The sequence below is a fragment of the Cebus imitator genome, unplaced genomic scaffold, assembly GCF_001604975.1.
Source record: "Cebus imitator isolate Cc_AM_T3 unplaced genomic scaffold, Cebus_imitator-1.0 Scaffold323, whole genome shotgun sequence".
Classification (NCBI taxonomy): Eukaryota; Metazoa; Chordata; class Mammalia; order Primates; family Cebidae; genus Cebus; species Cebus imitator.
Window position 1 is genome coordinate 2,530,404 of NW_016107638.1, and position 22,258 is coordinate 2,552,661.

Below are 22,258 nucleotides of genomic sequence, written 5' to 3' on the forward strand. Positions count from 1 at the left end.
CGGCCAACATGGAGAAACCCCGTCTCCACTAAAATTACAAAATTACCCAGGTGTGGAGGTGCACACCTGTAATCACAGCTACTCAGGAGGCTGAGGCAGGAGAATTGCTCGAACCCAGGAGGCGGAGATTGCCGTGAGCTGAGATCACACCACTGCACTCCAGCCTGGGCAACAACAGCAAAAAGTAGTCTCAAAAAAAAAAAAATAATAATCCCTTTTCCCTGAGATAACTACATTAATATTTTGGCTTCAAGTTTTCCCTGACTTGACATAAAATCATCATAACAGTCCGCTTTACTGGGTGAGTGCCAGGAACCTAACATTTTTCTAAGCACTGTTCAGTGTTCTTCAATGAATTCTCCCAAATCCTAAACTGAAGGGACTTTTCTCACCATTTCACAGACAGGGAGCTGGAGACAAAGGAAGGTTCGATGCCTCCCAGAGGTAACGCAGGCATTGGAAACGCTTCACTGCTTCTTTGACTCTGCTGTATGGACACAGTATTCTTGTTGGTTCTTGTTCTGTTTTGTTTGCATTTGTCATTTTTGCTACAAGAAATAGAAATACCCTACACGTTTTTTGTATTATGCTCTTTATTACTTAGTAACTGTGGTCGGTAAAAATCTAACAGGGCCCGCAAGAGTTCCCATCCCTGGTGTGCACACACACCTCCTCCCGATTCCATCACACGTCAATCCAGGGGCTGTCACAGAGAGAATCTGCAGATGAGACTTGAATCCCCAGATTAAGTTACCTTAAAATAGGAAGATTACGCAGGATGAGCCTCATCTAATGAGTCTTATTGAAAGGACTGAGCATTTCCTCAGGTCAGAAAGATTCAAAGGATGAGAGGGACTTGACGTCAGGGATATTATCTACTACTCCTCCGAAGACAAAGAGGACCGTGTGATGAGGGAGGCAGGCGGGCTCTAGGAGCTGAGAGCAGCCCCCAACCGTCAGGCAGCAAGGAAGTGGCCCTTCAACCCATCTCCTCGAGGAACTACCTCCTGCCACAACCATGTGGGCACGAAAGAGAGCCCTGACCTCCAGAAGAGATTTCAGCCTGGCCAGCACTTTGATCTGAGACCCTGGACAGAGAAGCCAGTTGTGCCAATGCCCAGACTTCCCATCTACTGAAGCCTGTGAGTTCATAAATGGGTGCTGTTTCAAGCTGCTGAAGTAGTGGTTATGTGCTATGCAGGAATAGAAAAATAATATAATAATATGTCATGAATACTTTTCCAATTCCTAATCCTATATCTGCAGTATCGTTTGAATGACGACATGGAATTCCTGTATACGCATGCACTGGAATTGATTTCATCTCTGCCTTGTTATTGCCCATCTTTGCCGTTTCCACTCAGTTTGCGATTTTACGCAACATTGTAATGAACATTTTACTGGTAAGTCTGGGCACATGTTCTTTAATTTCTAGAAGTGGAACTGCACATTCAAAGTGTAAGCCCATATGTTTTTGATACGAGTGACGAATTGTCCTCCAGAAAAGCTGCACCGATTTACTTTCCATTGGTCACTTATGAGCACACTTATTTCCCAGAACATTCCGACACGGGGTATTTTTCAAGTCAAGCAACAAACCATGTCTCCTCTTCTGGCATTTTAAAATTACTGGTGTAATTTGACTTTTTTTTTTTTTTCATGAAAGGCATTTGAATTGTCTTCTGTGAGTGTGTATGCTTGTATTGGTTCGAACTTTTTTTTTTTAATGTTTAAATTTTTAAAATTTGTATGGGTACATAATAAGTGTACATATTTAAGAGGCACATGAGATATTTTGGTACAGGCATGAAATGTGTAATAATTACATCAGGGTAAAGGGGGTCTCTATCACCTTAGGCATTTATCATTTCTTCGTGTTATCAATAATTTAATTACACTCTTATTTTAAAATGTACAATAGATTGTTGTTTATTGCTGTGCCATCAAATACTAGATTTGTTCGTGAGTTATTTTTTAATTTTTATTTTTGAGATGGAGTCTCATTCTGTCACCCAAACTGGAGTGCAGTGGCTCCATCTCGGCTCACTGCAACTTCTGCCTCCCAGGTTCAAGTGATTCTCCCGCCTCAGCCTCCCGAGTAGCTGGGATTACAAGCGTGCGCCACCACGCCTGGCTAATTTTTGTGTTTTTAGTAGAGACGGGGTTTCACCATGTTGGCCAGCCTGGTCTTGAACTCCTGGCCTCAGGTGACCCGCCCTCCTCAGCCTCCTGAAGTGTTGGGATTACAGGCGTGAGCCACTGTGAACGGCCAAGATAAAAGCCATTTTAACTAGGGTGAGATGATTTCACATTGAATTTTCGTTTTGTTTTGTTTGAGATAGAGTCTCGCTCCATTGCCCAGGCTGGAATGCAGTGGCATGACCTCAGCTCACTACAACCTCCACTCCCAGGTTCAAGTAATTCTGCTGCCTCAGCCTCCCGGGTAGCTGGCATTACAGGTGCGCACCACCATGGCCAGCTAATTTTTGTATTTTTAGTAGAGACAGGGTTTTGCCACGTTGGCCAGGCTGGTCTTGAACTCCAGACCTCAAGTGATCTGGCTGCCTTGGCCTCCCAAAGTGCTAGAATTACGGGCATGAGCAACCATGCCCAGCCTCACTGTGGTTTTGATTTGCAATTCTCTGATGATCAACGATTTTGAGCACATTTTCACATACTTGTTTGCCATTTGTGTGTCTTCTCTTGAGAAACGTCTTTTCAGATCTTCCACCCATTTTAAAAATCATATTAGAATTTTTCCTGTTGCGTCATTTGTGTTGTTGATATATTCTGGTCATTAATCTCTGGTCAGATGGGAAGTCTGCCAATACTGTCTCCTGTCCCGTGGGCTGTCTTCACTCTGCTGATCGTTTCCTTTGCTGTGAAGAAGCTTTTTAATTTGATGTGATCCCATTTGTCTATTTTCACTTTGGTTGCCTGTGCCTGTAGTGTTTTACTCAAGAAACAGCTGTCCAGACCAATGTCCTGGAGGAGTTCCCCATTCTTTTTTTTTGAGACAGAGTCTCAGTCTCTTGCCCAGGCTGAACTGCAGTGGTGCGATCTTGGCTCACTGCAGTCTCCACCTTCCAGGTTCAAGCGATTCTTCTGCCCAAGCCTCCAGAGTAGCTGGGATTACAGGCACCCACCATTATGCCTAGCTAAATTTTGTATTATTAGTAGAGACAAGGTTTCACTATGTTGGCCAGGCTGGTCCTGAACTCGTGACCTCAAGTGATCCACCCACCTCGGCCTCCCAAACTGCTGGGATTATAGGCATGAGTCAAAACTCCTGGCCTCCGCAGTGTTTTCTTGTCATAGTTTCGTAGTTTCGGGTCTTAGATTTAAGTCTTTAATCCATTTTGATTTGATTTTTATACATAGCTGGTTGGAACGTTTTCTATCACAAGTGACAGAATGTCACATTTGCTTAATCAAAAAGAGAATTTATGGACTCACAATTAAAATGTCTACTTCTAAAGAAAAAGCTACTTTTAGCTATGATCAGAACCCAGACCTGTAAACTGTCTTTTTTTGTTTTCTTTTGTCTGTCACATAGGCTGGAGTGCATCGGCACCATCTCGGCTCACTACAACCTCCACCTCCCAGGTTCAAGCGATTCTCCTGCTTCAGCCTCCAAAGTAGTTGAGACCACAGACATATGCCACCATTAGCCTGGCTTTTTGTATTTTAGTAGAGACAGGGTTTCACCATGTTGGCCAGGCTGGTCTCGAACTCCTGACCTCAGGTGATCCACCCACCTCAGCCTCCAAAATGGTGGGATTTAAACTGTCTTTTTAAAACAAGTGTTTCCCTCATCTCTATCTCCTTCTTGAATGCTTAGTTCTCTGGTTTCACAAGATGTTCTCTGGCAACTCCAAGCTTATATCTCTTTAATGTCAAACTCAACAGAAAAGGGAATCACTTCTTCCTGCTCATTCCAGAATACATTCTGGGATTAGCTTTGGCCAACTTGATCACGTGTCCATCTCTGAACCAATTACTTTATTTTTGTTATTTTATTTTATTTTGAGATAGAATGTTACTCTGTTGCCCAGGCTGGAGTGCAGTGGCATGAGCTTGGCTCACTGCAACCTCTGCCTCCTGGCTTTAAGTGATTCTCCTGGGTCAGCCTCTCTGGTAGTGGGATTACAGGTGTGTGCCACCATGCCCAGATAATTTTTATATTTTTAGTAGAGACAGGTTTTCACCATGTTGGCCAGGCCGGTCTCAAACTCCTAACCTCAGGTGATCCACTCACCTCAGCCTCTGAAAGTGCTGGGATGATAAGCATGAGTCACCGTGCCTGGCCTGAAGCAATTAATTTAGCTCAATAGATGTGATCCTGCTGATTGGATAGGCATAGGTCAAATGCCCACTCTTAGGCTGGGGCATCCAGCTGCCTTACCTAAATCACAGGGAGCATTGATTAGCTAAGGAAAATCAAGGCACAGTCACCAGAAGGGAGAATGGATGTGGAATAGGAACGAACAAGAGCTGTCCTCGAAAGAGTCTGCCGCTCACTGTGCCAATTTTATTCATTGGATGTTTACCTTTTCATAATATTCTTTAGAACTCGTTATAAAATAAGAACATCAACTTTCTCAAGGTTGAGGTAGGAGAATCGCTTGAACTCGGGAGGCAGAGGTTGCAGTGAGCAGAGATCGCGCCACTGCACTCCAGCCTGGGTGACAGAGAGAGACTCTGTCTCAAAAAAAGAAAAAGAACGTTTACTTTGTCTTAGTTATAATACTTCCATTTTTTTTCTTAGTTTGTGGGCTGTCAACAGCAATTATTATTTTTTATACACATAAGTTTTAAATCTTTATGTAGTCAAATTAACTTTTCCTGCATGCCTTCTGCCTTTAGTGTTAGGCTTAAGGAGGCATTTTCACGCGAAGATTATATATTTGCCAATATTTTCTCCTAGGGCTTTTATATTTTCAGTTTATTTTAGTATTTAATCCATCTGGAATTTATGTTGGTACAAAATATGAAGCCTATCTTCCCCCATGTTTAGTGATTCATTCCAACATAATTTGTTTAACGATGCATCCTTTCCCCATGAATTGCTGATACTTTTTTTTTTTTTTTTGAGATGGAGTCCCGCTATGTCGCCCAGGCTGGAGTGCAGTGGCACAATCTCGGGTCACTGTGACCTCCACCTCCCGAGTTCAAGCAATTCTCCCACCTCAGTGTCCCAAGTAGTGGCTGGGATTACAGGTTTGCGTTATCATGCCAGGTTAATTTTTGTATTTTTAGTAGAGATGGGGTTTCACCATGTTGACCAAGCTGGTTCCAAACTACTGACCTCAGGTAATCTGCCTGCCTTCACCTCCCAAAGTGTCAGGATTACAGGCGTGAGCCACCACACCTGACCAGATCCCTTTATTATCATATACTGAGATTTTTTTTTTTTTTTGCTTGCTTACTTATTTATTTGAGATGGAGTCTTGCTCTGTTGCCCAGGCTGTAGTGCAGTGGTGCAATCTCAGCTCGCTGCAACCTCTGCCTCTCAGGTTCAAGCATTTCTCCTGCTTCAGCCTCCTGAGTAGCTGGGATTACAGATGCCTGTCACCACGCCCAGCTGATTTTTGTGTTTTCAGTAGAGACAGGATTTCACCATGTTGTCCAGCCTGGTCTGGAACTCCTGATCTCAAGTGATCTGCCCAGCCTGGCTTCCTAAAGTGCTGGGATTACAGGCATGAGCCACCATGCCAGGCAGCCTTTCATTATTATTATTATTATTATTGAGACGGAGTTTCACTCTTGTTGTCCAGGCTGTAGTGCAATGGCACGATCTCAGCTCACTGCAACCTCTGCCTCTCGGGTTCAAGCAATTATCCTGCCTCAGCCTCCTGAGTAGCTGGGATTACAGGCACCTGACACCACGCCCGGCTAATTTTTGTATTTTTAGTAGAGATGGGGTTTCACCATCTTGGCCAGGCTGGTCTTGAACTCCTGACCTTGTGATCCACCCACCTCAGCCTCCCAAAGTGCTGGGATTACAGGCATGAGTCACCACGCCTGGCCCATTATTATTTTTAATTGACATAATAATTGTACATAATTATGGGGCATAGGGTAGGATTCTGAAACATGTACTCCTATGAGAACTTCTTTAGCTTCCACATGAGTGAGAATGTGTGCTCTGTACCTCTCTGTGCCTGGCTTATTTCACTGCATAGTGAGCTATTTTATATTACTGCTTCAGCTTGTTCTTTGTATTTATCTTCACTGGTCTTTCCTGTAAGGCCTAACCTAGAAAACAAGTACACTTATAATTACCAATTAACTATTATATTATTACAATTTAGGCTAAGATTGCTTTAAGGAGTTGTGAAAGTAGTGGCTAAAATAGGATATTAGGTGTGGTCACACCATCTTGCACTTCTTGCTATAGAAGAAAGCAGAAGTTCACTTGCTTTCACTCTCTCTCTCTCTTCACCTCCCTGCTTCTATTGGCAAAGCCCAACTTTTGCAAATGTCTTGGGGTTTTTTTCAACATAGGAGGAAAAGTACCCAAGAAATAGACATTGCTATGCACAAGGGTCAAATAAAATGAGTGCATGAAACAAGTCAAATCAAAACCAGCTCCCTGACCATACACTCTCACATCCTCTGTCAAAATAAACGCACGTCATCCTGGGAGCTGAATTGGTTCATACTAAAAGTAAGTTAGTGTGGCTTTGGTTTAGGCTCAGGGATTGAACACCTGATTCTATTCTGTTGGTTGCCTGTGTTTTTATTGATTTTGCTTTTTATACCTTTTGCTTCTAACAAGATTATTTGTAGCCAGAAAGAATGGCTGCAACAGCGACTCCTTGAAGTAAATAGAATTTATGACAACTGCTACCCAAGGAGATTCGGAAGACGTATGACATGGCCTGTGGCTGCATCATGGCTAACGACTTATGCTGTGGCCAGATGAACGAAGGTGAGGGGGCCAGTCACAGTCCCTCCCTAAGGAACTGGGAAATCCGGAGAAGCTGTAGCACTGGCCATCAATGGTGCAGCTGAGCTGAGCTGAGGCTGAGCTGTCGTGCCTCAGGGGGCAGGTGTTCAACAGCTGTTTGTTGAGTGGTTGAGTGATGTCCAGATGGCACAGAAAGGCTATGATGGCTGCTTGTAAGCCGAAGTTTTGAGGAAGCTGCAACTGTGAGTAAGGAGAGGCTACTGTCTGGCAGCGAGGCGTGGGCAACTCAATAGAGATGTGAAACAAGACGCAGAAATGTCATCAAACGGCCGGTGGAGTCAGGCAATCCCCTGAATGTCCTGTCTCTGATGGTTTCTCAATTCATTGCCTCAAATTGCACCCGCTGGAGCTCTGCACTGGGTGAGGCTCAGGAGACACGGTGGTACCAGAGAAGGGAGACGCCCCCATGCTTCCAAGTCTAGTCCACACCACAGGCACCTTTACAAAGAGTGCCCTTACCCCTCTTCCAGAGGGCTCTGGAGGTGAAGAGCCAACAGACAAAAATGTATTTTGGAAGACACAGTTAACTATCCCTTAGATGCCTGCTGTATCGGTTAGGTCATTTATTTATTTATTTTAGCTGCAAAGGAGAAACACATAGGGTCACTTTTTGGGGCAGGAGTATATTGCAAGCATACCCAATAATGTGGGAGGAATCACCTTACCTGAATTCGTTAGCGACCATCACTGGGGCTCGGCACAGGGGCTGCAAACCCAGTCATTACAGGAGCCAGGCAGAAAACTCATGGGTCAGGCATGAGAAAAACATCAGGATGCCCTCTCGTTCTTTTATTTTTTCAATTTTTTGATAGAATTATGAGAGGTGGCTTTTGGCTACACGTAATACAAATAACAGAAAACCCAACAGAGTGACTTAAACAATGTAAGACTTACTAATATCTCATGCTCCCTGAGTCTTCTGTGCTAGCCACCAAATTAGTCTCTTTCTAAGCTGGTTCTTATCATGGTTACCAGCAGCCATCAGGAGCTATTAGAGCTACAGGCTTCCTAACTCATGTCCACTTTGGGAGCACGCAGCTCTAACAGTCATCACACATGTGTCCTTTCCTCTAGTCTGGCCCTCTAGTCTGACTGGGTCAGCTTACTGCGTTTGTCCACTCCTGGACTGGTAACCACAGGCGCCAGGTAAACTTCATGTCCTGAAAGGTTAGAGTCTGCATTCCTCAACTAGTCACCATGAAGCAGCATGTGACTAGTACTGGTGTTAACTAATTCCATCTGGGAACAAGGATGAAGTCAGGTTCTCCTGAGCTACATGGGAAGCTGGTAGGGGCAGGAGTGGGCTGAGGAAGACAAATACCTGAAGAGAATAATGGATACTGTTTGGAAAAAAAAAAAAAAGAGTATGGATGTTGGCTAATTAGTCAATCATACCCATTACATTTTAGTATGGAATAGGGTTGCTGGCTGGGTGTGGTGGCTCATGCCTATAATCCCAGCACTTTGGGAGGCCGAGGCACGCGGACCACCTGAGGTCAGGAGTTCAAAACTAACCTGGCCAACATGGTGAAACTCCACCTCTACAAAAAATATAAAAATTAGCCTGGCATGATGGCGAGTACCTGTAATCCCAGCTACTCGGGACACTGAGGCGGGAGAATTGCTTGAACCTGGGAGATGGAGGTTATGGTGAGCCAAGATGGCTCTATTGCATTTCAAACTGGGCAACACAGCAAGGCTGTTGCTCAGAAAAAAGGGGGGGGATTGCTGATAGAAGTTACTGCAATGATGGTGTGAACTAGACTATGCTGTCCACTGTGGTAGCCAATAGTCACAAACTACTTGAAATCTGCCTAGTGTAAGTAAGGAACAGAATGTTTCATTTTATCTAATTTTAACTAGTTCGAATAGCCACACATAGGTAGTGGCTCCTGCACTGGACTGTGCAGATATGGAAAATTTTCTCTATGATAAAAAAAAAATAAGACAACAGTCGGGGGGGAGCTTAGGACAGCTAGAAAGTGTCTGCCATCCACAGACAGTGGCTGCTGCTCAGTGTCAGCAGATTGTGGCTATGGGGGGACAAATGTGTTTCCATTACCTGTTGCTACATAACAAACTGCCCCAGGATTTAGTGGCTTAAAAGAGCAAACACGTTATTTGTTTATAATTCTGCTATCTGGGCTGAGGCTCAGCAGGGTCTCCGTTCTTCTGCGGGTCTTGCTGGTGGTTATTCCCGTGGCTGCCTTTAGTAGGCAGGTCATCTGGGATGCTGAGAATCCCCTCTCCATAGAGCTGCAGTCTCCTCCTCAACATATGATGGAAGGTAAGTGGACCTCTAATATTATTGTTCAGGACTCCCCCAGTCACGAACGTGGAAGGTATCAGACTTTAAGGTGGTGCCCAGACCAGGCCCAGAGACACTTTTTACATATTCTCTCGGTCAAAGCAGGTCATGGGCCAAGCGCTGTGGCACTGTGATCTGTGAGGAATACATAAATTGAATACTCTGGGGCATGGTTCAAAGTGGTGGGATCCTACTAATGTAACAGGTAATCATGAGTCCAGTGTTGCCAGAGCTCATATTTATTTTCCCCAAATAGCAAACAAGGTATCAAAATTTACACATGAAGCCTTTCAAATTGTAACTGTTAGTTCACTTTCTTTTGGTACCAGCTTTATTGAGGCACATTTGCATACTATTTAATTCACTTACTTAAAGTGTAGAATTCAGTGGTTTTTAGTACATTCACAGAGATGTGTACATCTTCCCCTCCCCTCCCCCAGAACCAGGAAAGTGTACTAATCTGCATTGTCTGTATGGATTTGCCTATTACCTATTCTGGCCATTGCAAATGAATGTGATCTTGCAATATGTGGTCTTGGCTCTGTTTTTTTTTTTTTTTTTTTTTTTTTTTTTTTTTTAACTTAGCTTTTGTCTTCTTCTCAAATGAGGCAATGCAAGTGGATTAGTTTGCTATCATCCAAAAATGGCCAGCGTACTGAGCAGTGTTCGGACACTGGGCTATCACATGATTCAAGTCATTTTCTTTGCTTTCATTCCATGTTTAATGTTAATTTTATTTTAGACTTTGCCTGGGTATCAGTGCTATCAGTCTTAGAACAAATACTCAGAGATTCTGTCTCATCTACCAATTGCAGCTACCAACTATAAAGTGGAAGCAGCACTGGACTCAAAATTAGATATATGCCTTTCACTGAAGTTTATGTACTATTGCTTTCTTATTTTTTTTTTTTTAATTTTGAGATAGTCCTACTCTGTCACCTTGCTTGAGTACAGTGGCGTGATCTTGGCTCACTGCAACCTCCCCCTCCCAGGCTCAAGCGATTCTCCTGCCTCGGCCTCCTTAGTGGCTGGGATTACAGGTGCATGCCACTACCGCCTGGTTAATTTTTGTATTTTTAGTAGGGACGGGGTTTCACCATGCTGACCAGGCTGACCTCGAACTCCTGACCTCAAGTGATCTGCCTGCCTCAGCCTCCCAAACTGCTGGGATTACAGGTGTGAGCCATCGCACCACTGCACTCCAGCCTGGGTGACAGGAGCAAAGCTCCGTCTCAAAAAAGAAAATTGGTGTGTGTGTGTATGTGTGTGTGTGTGTGTCTATGTGTACATGTTCAAGGACGTATATTAGGATCCAATAAGTTAGGATCCTAGTATATGTCCTTGAACATAGACACACACACACACGTATATATATATACACACACATGTATATACACATTTATATATACATATATCCATACACACATATACATATCTTTGTGTGTATATATATATATATATATATACACATACGCACATACACACATATATATGAGAACATAAGGTGACTTGCATCATTTACATTCAACAAATGGTCATTCACTTATTCAGTTAATTTTACACCTTTATCATTGGCAAGTGCTGTGCTAGCCTCTAGAACTCTAGCAGTGGCTAAAACAAAGATCCCAGCCATCCCAGCTTTAAAGACAGGCATTCAGTAGTTGCACGGAATAAGTATAAATTATAGTGGGTGCTGTGGGAAAAAAGTGTAGGGGTTCCAAGGTCATAAAAACAGGGGGAGCAGATCTAGTAAGGCAGAGTTGGAAAAGTGATATTTGAGCTGACAGCTGGAAATGACAAGCATCAACAGACAGGTGGCAAAGGCCCAACTTGGGCGTTCCATTATTCTCTAATTAGACATTTATTAAATACAGTGCCTGCTGTGTGGCAGCACTGTGCTGACCATCAGCCTATCTGTCGGACATTTAAAACAGTTTTCAAAAAGAGAATGCATGCAACTTTGAGACTTACCGGCCGGATGACTTCTCCAGGTGACCTACTGGCAAGCCAACTTCCCAGGTACTGGCTCCACCCTAGTCTTAGCTGGAGATGAGGATGAAGGAAGAGGTGGTCTTACACTAATTGAATCATTGCAGCAGCTGTGGGTCCAGATTCCTTTCTTGCTTTTTGTTTTGTTTTGTTTTTTGAGACAGGTTCTCACTCTGCCACCCAGGCTCAAGTGCAGTGGTGCTGTCACTGCTTAATGCAGCCTCCACCTACCAGGCCCAAGTGATCCTCTTGCCTCAGCCTCCCAAAGTGCTGAGATTACAGGCGTAAGCCATCATCCCTGGCCTGGGTCCCAATTTCTGAAGCTATGCTGAGGGCTATTTTTGGACAGCAGTCTTTCACCCCTTTGTGCCAGGCACTGTGCCAGTGGCAGAGGGCATAGTGAGGAACAAAACACAAGAGAATCCTGCCATCAGGAAGCTTACACCTGTGAACAGGTTGGGGAGATAAATGAATAAATTGAAAAACGTAACAGGTAATAAAGAGGAGTAACATGTTGGAGTGGGATACCTGGGCCTTGGATGGGCTGGTGAAAAAATGTTTCCTGAAGTCAATACTTGGGTGGACGGTTGAAGGACGATGAGAGGCCAGCCAAACAGCAATGGATGGTTTAGGGGCAGTCTCTGGGAAAGTCAGACACCGGCTGGAGCTTGCCCTGTTCTAAGCCGGTGATTCTCAGTGGGGGCGTGTTTGCCCCCAGGCGACCTTTGGCAAAGTCTAGAAAACATTTTCGGCTGTTAACCTGAGGTGGTAGGGGGTGGAACTGGGCATAGTGGATACAGAGGCCAAAGCTGCTGCTGAACATTGTGCAACGCACAGGACAGTCCCGTGGCTCAAAATGCCAACGGTGGACCGGGTCGTCTCCAGGACTGAACGCCAGGGCAGGAGCACGGGGGCAGCTTGAGCAACCCCGCCTGCAGAGCAGCCTCCGTTTCAGTGTGAGTCTGGGCTGCCTACTGGGCCCCAGTGAAGCCCGAGGCGCGCCAGGCTCCTGCTTCTTTGTTTAATCTCCCTCAGTCCGACTGCGTGCAGTGGCTCATGCATGTAATCCCAACACGCTGGGAGGCCGAGACGGCATCGCTGGATGCCAGGAGTTCGAGACCAACGTGAGCAACACAGCGAGACCCCGTCTCAAAAAACTGTTTAAACATTAGCTGGAAGCAGTGGCGAGCGCCTGTGGTCCCAGTTACTCGGGAGGCTGAGGTAGGAGGATCGCTTGGGCCTGGGAGACTGAGGCTGCAATGACGTGTGACCGCATGACTGCACTCCAGCCTGGGCGAGAGAGGGAAACCTTGTCTCAAAAAAGCAAAAAGACACGCTCGGCGGCCAGGATCCAGGATCTCCAGCTCCCGCAGCAACGCGGCCATCCGGAGAGCCTGCCACCTCCTCGCCCAGTTTCCGGGGCGGGGCCGGAAGTTCCGGCGAGTGGGGCGTTGAGCAGCGGCGAGCCCGCCCAATAGGGACAGCCCAGGCCCGGCGGTCTCGCGAGAAGGGCGGCGGCCGTGGGTTCTGGGAGAGGCGACCCGGCGACCGTGAGAGGCAGCTGGCGGCCTTGCATGGAGGGTGCGGGCGAGCGGGCGCCGCTGCTGGGCGCGCGGCGAGTAGCCGCGGCGGCGGCGGCGGCGGGGGCGTTCGCCGGCCGGCGCGCGGCGTGCGGGGCCGTGCTGCTGACGGAGCTGCTGGAGCGCGCGGCTTTCTACGGCATCACGTCCAACCTGGTGCTGTTCCTGAACGGAGCGCCGTTCGGCTGGGAGGGCACGCAGGCCAGCCAGGCGCTGCTGCTCTTCATGGGCATCACCTACCTGGGCTCGCCGTTTGGGGGCTGGCTGGCCGACGCGCGGCTGGGCCGGGCGCGCGCGATCCTGCTGAGCCTGGCGCTCTACCTGCTGGGCATGCTGGCCTTCCCGCTGCTGGCCGCGCCCGCCTCGCAAGCCGCGCTCTGCGGGACCCTGCGCCCGCTCAACTGCTCCGAGCCCTGCCCCGATGCCGCCGCCCGCCGCTGCGCTCCCGCCACCTTCGCGGGGTTGGCGCTGGTGGGCCTGGGTGTGGCCACCGTCAAGGCCAACATCACGCCTTTCGGCGCGGACCAGGTGAGCCGCGCCCTCGCGCTCTCCTTGTCCCTGTCCAGCCTCAGCTTCTTCCCCTGCTCCTGCCTCTATCCTGCTCCGCCCCGGGACCGCAGAGGGAGCCCCTTGCTCCAGGGGGCTTCTGTCTAGTGCAGAGGAAGCCTGAGAGCAGGTGGACCAAGACTGGAGGGACCGGTGTGACAGGTGCTGGAAGGGCTTTGCCGGGGTCGGGGTGAAGTCTACACTCACAGTGATGACCACAGTGGCTTCAAAGAAAAGAGAGGCTGGGCGCGGTGGCTCACACCTGTAATCCCAGCACTTTGGGAGGCCGAGGCGGGAGGCTCGCTTGAGCCCAGGACTTTGAGACCAGGATGGGCAACATAGTGATCCTTGAGCGTACGAGTTGGAGGCTGCAGTGAGCTAGGGTCACACCACTGCACTCTAGCTTGGGCAACAGAATGAGACCCCATCTCAAAAATAAATAAAATTTAAAAATAGACTGGGCGTGGGGGCTCACGCCTGTAATCCCAGCACTCTGGGAGGCCGAGGCGGGCGGATCACCTAAGGTGAGGAGTTCGAGACCAGCCTGGCCAACATGGTGAAACTCTGTGTCTACTAAATACAAAAATTAGCCGGGCATGTTGGTGCGCGCCGCTTATCCCATCTACTCGGGAGGCTGAGGCAGGAGAATCGCTTGAACCCAGGAGGTGGTGGTTGCGGTGAGCCAAGATAGCGCCACTGCACTCCAAACTGGGCGACAGAGCGAGGCCCGATCTCTGAATAAATAAATAGGACCTTCTCTTTGTTCAGGCCATGTAAATTCAGACGGCAAGGATAGGCAAGAGTTGTTGTTGCAGGAGCCTTCCAGGTACGGGGATTCGCAGGTGCAGAGGCCTAGGGCCAGGAAGCCAGGAAAGGGGAAGCCCCGTTGTTGCCCTAGCTTCTTTACAAAGAAGTGAAAAACACTCATGCCGCGTTTTTGTGGTTTTAAAGGAGTTTTGGGCTAGGTTGGGTAGGAAAGCTCAAATGAAAATGAGTTTGAGCCGGGCACGGTGGCTCAAGCCTGTAATCCCAGCACTGTGGGAGGCCGAGGCGGGTGGATCACGAGGTCAAGAGATCGAGACCATCCTGGGCAACATGGTGAAACCCCGTCTCTACTAAAAATACAGAAAAAAATTAGCTAGGCATGGTGGCGCGTGCCTGTAATCCCAGCGACTCAGGGGGCTGGGGCAGGAGAATTGCCTGAACCCAGGAGACGGAGGTTGCGGTGAGCCGAGATCGCGCCATTGCACTCCAGCCTGGGTAATAAGAGCGAAACTCCGTCTCAAAAAAAAAAAAGAAAATGAGTTAGCATCAAGCTGTTCCCCTGTAACTGCCAAGAAATGAGGGAGGAACCACTGCAGCTCTTCAGGAGGGGAGAGGAAATGGTCACCAAGCATTAGATGCAGAATAGGCAGCCTCTAAGAGCAATAGCAAACTCAGATCATTTCAGAAAATCAAAACTAAGTGGGAAGTGAGGTGGCAGGCTGGGCCGGATCATGTGAGGAGTGTTAAAGCATTTGGATACAGTAGGGAGCTTTAATGGGTTCCAGCAGGGAGTGATAAGATTTATGTCATGTGCGGAGCAGGCGCTGAAGCTGGGGTGGCAGGTCAGGTCTACGTCTTGTTTTTTGAGGATTGGCAAGCTAAGAATGGTCCTTACATTTTTAAGGGTCGGAAACAGAATAATTTGCGACGAGTGAAAATTTTATGAAAATCAAATTTCAGTCTCCATAAATCAAGTATTTTTGGAACGTAGCCCCACCCGTTTCTGCTACACAGCCAGACTGCTGGGGCTGCTTTCACCAAGCAGTGGCCGAATTGAGTAACTGCGATGGAGACTAAATGCCTCATAAAACTAAAAATGTGAACTGCTTGCCCAGTCACAGAAGTGTGCAGATGCTTGTTATAGAGAATGGGTTATGTAGGGAGTGGTGACAACAGGGACATTAGGTGGAGTATCTCATAACTAGAGTGGATGCACTGGAGGTGGGGTGAAGTGGATGGTGCAGATAAGCTGTGGAAGTAATACCCCAGGCTGGGTCATCTATCATGTAAAGAGGTTTATTTGGTTCAGGGTTCTGGAAGCTGTAGCAGAAGCAGGGCGCCAGCATCTGCTCTGCTGAGGGCCTCTGGAACTGTCAGCTGTGTGGAGATCACATGCACTAGGGGAAGTGAGAGAGAGGGAGGAGGAAGGGGCCAGGCTTATCAATGACTTCCCTCATAGGAGAGTTCACTCCTAACTGCCACAGCCCCAAGCCTTTCTTCAGGTATCTATCCCCATGACCCCAACATCAGGCCCCACCAGCAACACTGGGGATCAAATTTCTTCATGAGATTTGGAGGGTCAGACATTGAAACCAAGGCATGTGAACAGTAGGGAAGGTGATTCCCTAGGCTTTTGCACTGATTGTGAGTGCGTGTTTTTTTTGGAACATTTGCTGAGGGCTTACTATGCACCAGACGCAGTTCTCAGTACAGTACTTGGTTAGTCCACATGACACACATGCTGATACGGTGCCCATTTTACTGATGGGGAAACTGAGACTTGAGAGGTTAAATAATTGGACCAAAGTTACACAGCTTGTGTGTGACCGAGCCAGGATTCAAAGCCTGTCCTTTGAATCTGAGCTTTCACTCTGCCTGTGAAAGGCTATCCCATTCCAGTCAGACACCTTAAAGTGACATCAGAAGTCATAGTCTTCTAACAGAACAGTGGCATATGCTTACGTACTTGGCCAAATATGAACCTCACAGGAGTTATATCCGTTTTACTGATGAGGAAACAGGCACAAAAAGAGATCACTTTCTTGTTGCCTACAGGTAGTGAGGGGTCAAGCTGGACTTTCATTCTAGTTGGATTCTTCTTTAGCTGCTGCACTAAAATGGGCCCAGTGTGCTTGCGTTCTGTGATGTTTCTGCGGGGCTGGATCTCAAGGCCCAGGCTCTTGGCCTAGCGGTGCCATTGGCCCACGGGTCGACACTGAAGGAACAGGCTGGTAGGACAGTCAGTGTTTGTTTTTTAAAGACTTGGCCATGTCACACAAGCATACTCGAAAGCTTATGTTATGCCTCTTACTTGTGCCGTTCCCACGTGATCTCATTTAAGCCTCACAACAGTTGATGTATGTGCTGCAGTTACACCTGTTACACAGGGAGCAGAAGCCTGGAGGGTTGGCTCCCAAGGCTGCACAGCAAGTGCATAGGGAAGCCGATGTGGGGCCCTGGCAGCCTAGTTTACAAGCTGGTGCTCTCCAAGAGGTAACAGACAAGTAACTGATACTTCTTAAAATGAGGAGGAAATGGTGCTGGGTTATGTCAAATGAATCTGACAGAATATGTGCTCTTTCATCCATAATTAAATGTGGATGTTGAGAGGAGATGTGCCTTCTTCCATAAGATAGCTGGCCTAGTGTCTTCCCATGTAACACTCGTGGGAAAAGGGAACCATCTGGATGAAAGGCTACTCACTAGACCTGGCCACCCCCACATCACGAGCTGAGTGATGGAATCCCAGCTGCTATCGTGGCCCTTCTTCTTGTATACTTGGGATAGTTTGTAGACCACCTGTTAGCTAATAATGTACTGATGTTGCCTTTCTTAGGTGTGGTAATCTCATTTCAGTTAGAAGAATGTCCTTATTTCCAGGAGACTCATGATGAAATTTTGGGGGTGAAATAGGATGCTGCAGCTTATTTGTAAATAGTTCAGCCAAAGTAGGTTTTTTTTTTTAAAGCCCAAGTCTCACTCTGCTACCCAGACTGGGGTGCCGTGGTGTGATCTCTGCTCACTGCAACCTCCACCTCCCAGGTTCCAGCTATTCTCGTGCCTCAGCCTCCTGAGTAGCCAGGATTACAGGTGTGAGCTACCACAGCTGGCTAGTTTTTGTATTTTTAGTAGCGACGGGATCTTATCAGTTTGGCCAGTCTGGTATCGAGCTCTTGACCTCAGGTGAGCCACCCGCCTCAACCTCCCAAATTTTTGGAATTACAGGCGTGAGCCACTGTGCTCAGCCAGAAGTATTTTTTGTATATAGAACAGAGAGTGCTGAGGATCTAAGTGAAGGGTAGAAAAGTGTGCATCTTGTGATTCAACTTTTCTATACATTTGGAATTTTTTTTAATGAAAAGAGAATGTCTACTGTTGAATGTATAAGCTAAATGCAGTATAGCCATACAGTGGAATATTTTTCAGCCATAAGAAAAGAAATTAAGTACTGATAAGCCTTGAAAACATGACACTAAGGAAAGGAAGCCAGACACAAGTCTTCAGTTGTGTGATTCCATTTATATGGAATGTCCAGAAGAGGTGAGTCTGTGGAGACTGGAGGTAGACGAGGGGTTGCCAGGGGCCAGGAGAGGGCGTGGGAGTGACTGAAAGGGAACAGGGCTTCCTGTTGGTGTGATGAAAATGTGGGTTTGGATAGCAGTGGTGGTTGTACGTCTCAATATACTACAGACTACTGAATGGCACACTTTTAAAGGGTGAGTTTTGTGGTATGTGAGTCATACCTCAGCGGAAAAGCATCAGGGGAAGATCTACCCTTATCCCAGGATGCTTGCCCTGTGGCCAGGTGGCAGGTCCACTCCAGGTGCTGCTGCGTCATGGCAGGAGGCCTGGCTGGGGAGCCTGAGGTATGCAGGCTTGAAGCATGCTCTACTGTGCACCAGGTTGGGATTAATTTGTCCCGGTCTGGTCCTTGTCATTTAGAGGAAAGCTATTTGTATTTTTAAGATGCTTTGTATGCTTCTTTGTCACTTACCTCTTCATCTCCGTGGTAGAGCCTCTGGGAAACATTCTGATAGGAGAGATGAATGGGGTCAGGCTGTGTAGCTTTGAGGAGGCCTAGTTGGCTTTTGAAACAGGATGTGTGAGCTGTACGTCCAAGGGAGATGTATGTTCACGTAAATCACGTCAGGCCCATATCTTCCCCCAGCGCTTCCCCATTTTCAAAGCTCACAATCATTCTTGGTGGATGGATTATTGAAATAGTGACCTGAAAGAAGAAAATCTTATTTTACAGATAAGCAGAGCAAATGATGCATTTTTTTCTAGAGGAAAAACTGACACTCTGTATTTTAAGGAATTCCTCTGTCTGCCAACTGTTTGGCTTGCTGTACACAATTCTGTTCTTGTAGCTTTTCTCCTCCAAATTGATTTTGGTGGTATCTTTTGACCAGTCATGTGAAAACCTTGTTTATCCTTGGTAGGGCGCATGGCTGCTGCTCACACAGTGATGTCATGCAGCCCCTGGGAAGGGAGGCTGCGGCCTGCCCTCCAGGAGCGAGGAAGCGTGTGATGATATCCCTTCACAGCCGCCAGCTTCCCTCGTTACAGAAATGCCTGGTGTGTGGCTGTTTACGGCTTAGTCTTTGGTTTATAAAGTAATTTTGATGGATTACTCTTGGAAGTTGAAAGAAATTGAGCACCACAATTACATAGGAAGTGAGGATGAAAGTCGTTTTAAGGTTAGGATTTTCCTAGACTATCAGATGCTGAGTTTCTCGTGCTTCATCTGAAGAGGACGTAGGTCTGAGACTGGGAAGATGTGTGCAGGACCTCTGTGGAGAATGGTAAGGCCCTAGTACCTTTCAGGTGTTAGACAGTTTGTGTCTCTATTAAGTTTAGATATTATGTTTACTGGCCTTTTTATGCTTGTCAAAAAATTCCTTTTTGTTTGTTTGTTTTCACACTTGCAGTTTTGTTTTCTCAGTAACTATTTCTCTGCTCACATTTATCATGTTTCTTCCTGGTCCATGTCTAGTATTGCATGAGAATTGGTGCCTACTGTTGAGCAATATTTAAATGCATTGTGTCCCAGTGAAGAACTGTCTTAGATGTCTAAGAAGTTCTCAACTCAGACTTTTTATTCATTAGAGATGTCTGCATTTGGTCTAGGACCTCTGTTCAGTATTGTCATAGATAGACGAGTTTAAACTTTTGAGAACATGATTTTGTTTTAAACTTAGATTTTGAGTTTGAAGTGGTGTTACTATATATACAGTTAATTACCTGCCACCACAGTAGCCATGCTTAACCATTTGGATTTCAAACAAATCTCTTTTTGGGGAGCACACAATTGTTTTTTGTTTTGCTCTGTTTCCTTTAGAGAGGAGTGCACAATTTTACACCTCTACCTTAACTTTTTAAAAATAGAGTTTAGAATAGTATATCAAATATGTGACCGCTATAAAGATGCATGTGCTTATTGAATATCATGTCTTTATTTTTTTTCTTTTGAGACAGGGTCTCACTGTCACCTAGGCTGGAGTGCAGTGGCGCCGTCACAGCTCACTGCAACCTCCTCCCTAGTTCAAGGGATCCCCCCACCTCAGCCTCGCAAGTAGCTGAAACTGTAGGTGCACACCACTGCACCCGGCTGATGTTTATAATGTTTTGTAGAGATGGGGGTCTCGCTGTGTTCCCAGTCTGGTCTCAGACTCTTGAACCCAAGTGATCTGCCTGCCCCGGCTTCCTGAAGTGCTAGGATTCCAGACCTGAGCCACCATCTGTGGATCCAGAAACTAGATCTATTATTGGAATAAGAATGTTCTAACTCTTTCATAACCTGTGACTTAAGAATGAGACGGTAGAAGTTTTTAAGACAGCAAGAGAGCCTTTTTAGGAGAATCAGCATCAGCCTTTTGTAAGTTTTTTGAAAAGAAATTTAGGAAATGAAACTCACTAGAAATGTCTCCGTCGAGTATAGGGCTCATTAGCACGGTGTCCTATTTAGAGGTGAAGATCCAGATGGGCAGAGAAGGCTTCTGGTGTGTCTGCCCCCAAATGACCTGTTCCCAACCTCTTGGACTCCATTGAAGTAGCCTCATGAACTGCATAAGCCTAGATGTTGCATGATTACCTCAGTGCTTTTGTTTGAATCCAGGAATTCAGTGATTTTTGAGAAATCCCTACCCTTATCAGAATTTCTCATGATTTCATTGATAGCCTGTCTAATCTAAAAATAATAGCATGTGGTTTTATCTTTAATCCGTGATTTCTTCTTTGCTTGAAGTTTATCAAGATCTCTGGTTCTCAGGAGACCAGATACAATCGGTGTGTGTAGTGGCTTGGCCTCACTGAACAAATGCCGCCAGCAGTGTTTCTCTTTGGGGCCTAAGTTTATTTGCGGGGTGCCTTATGGTACTCACATGTAGCTCAGTAAGGCATGGAGCTTTGTAACATTGGTTCTAACATTTACCTGTGAGTAGAAGTCAACTGGGAAGTTGTTTGAAATGCAGATTCCTGGGCCTGGGCCCCAGAGGCAGTGATTCAGCAGGTGTGGAGTATGGGTCCTGTGACTCTGGTTTTTTTCTTTGAAACACAGTTTTGCTATTGTTGCCCAGGCTGGAGTGCAATGGTGTGATCTCGGATCACTGTCTCCTGGGTTCAAGCAATTCTTCTGCCTCAGCCCCGCCAAGTAGCTGGGATTACAGGTGCCCACCACCATGCCTGGCTAATTTTTGTAGTTTTAGTAGAGGCAGGGTTTTACCATGTTGACCAGGCTGGTCTCAAACTCCTGCCCTTAAACCTCCCAAAGTGCTGGGATTATAGGCGTGAGCCACCAGACCCAGCTGACTCTGTTNTGGGATACAGAGTCGCCTCTGTTGCCCAGGCTGGAGTGCAATGGCGTGATCTCACTGCACACTCCCACCTCCTGGGTTCAAGCAATTCTCCCACCTCAGCCTCCTGAGTGGCTGGGATTATAGGCATGTGCCACCAAGCCCAGGTAAATTTTGCATTTTTAGTAGAGATGGGTTTTCACCATATTGGCCAGGCTGGTCTTGACCTCCTGACCTCGTGATCCACCCGCCTCAGCCTCCCAAAGTGCTGGGATTACAGGCGTGAGCCATCACACCCGGACTGATTCTGTATTTTTAAAGAGCATTCCAGATAATTCCAAGGCAAGTGGTTCAGATACTTAGAAAAATTCTGTAGCAGGTGGTCCACATACTCAGAGAAACTCTCTAGGATTTGTTGGAATTTAGTGTAATTAAGTGAAACCTATCCAGCACCTTTAGTAATTAAAAGCGTCGGGTGCATTTTTTGTGAAGAAATCATGAATGTTTTTGTAAACACCATGTTGATTGTGTTGCACTTAAAGGTTGTGATGACGACGGTAATTTTAACCACTTGACTATATATGTTTTTCATCCTTGAAGACTATCATATATTTTCAAGTGTCTTTCCTCCCTGTTATTTTAGGTTAAAGATCGAGGTCCAGAAGCCACTAGGAGATTTTTTAATTGGTTTTATTGGAGCATTAACCTGGGAGCGATCCTGTCATTAGGAGGCATTGCCTACATTCAGCAGAACATCAGCTTTGTCACTGGTTATGCGATCCCCACTGTCTGCGTCGGCCTTGCTTTTGTGGTCTTCCTCTGTGGTCAGAGCGTTTTCATCACCAAGCCTCCTGATGGCAGTGCCTTCACCGACATGTTCAAGATACTGACTTATTCTTGCTGTTCCCAGAAGCGACGTGGAGAGCGCCAGAGTAATGGGTAAGCCCTTAATTCTCATCTCAGGCTGTTTGGTAGGACTTATCGACCTCTTTATTAACATCCTTGCTTAGGTTTGTTGTGTGCTTACCGTGTGCTGGGCCTGGGTGAGCGGTTTACATGTTTTCTCTCCTCTAGCCTTGCATTTCCCCAAGGAGGCAGGCGCGATATTATTATCCCCATCTTAAAGACAGGCCAGTGGCCTGATTCCAGATCTCATGCTTTAACCCCCACATTGCACTTCCTCTCACTGCCAGCGTAGACGGAAGCTCCTTTAGTGCCAGATTATAAAGGTCGAAATTTGCAGAGGGCGTCGAGGAGACAGAAAACATGCTTGATGCGTTTCTTTTTATTGTAAAAGGTTTTG

At 46.6% G+C, this 22,258-nt stretch overlaps 1 protein-coding gene across 1 annotated transcript in view; it reads left to right on the forward strand.

Annotated features, from left to right (window-relative positions):
* Nucleotides 1-12,797: 12,797 nt before the first annotated feature.
* SLC15A4 (solute carrier family 15 member 4) overlaps nucleotides 12,798-22,258 on the forward strand; it is a 31,213-nt gene continuing 21,752 nt past the window's right edge. The window contains exons 1-2 of the mRNA XM_017504536.1: nucleotides 12,798-13,378; nucleotides 21,599-21,894. Of these exons, the coding sequence (XP_017360025.1) occupies nucleotides 12,845-13,378; nucleotides 21,599-21,894 (830 nt within the window). The 5' untranslated portion in view covers nucleotides 12,798-12,844. The remainder of the gene's footprint in view (nucleotides 13,379-21,598; nucleotides 21,895-22,258) is intronic.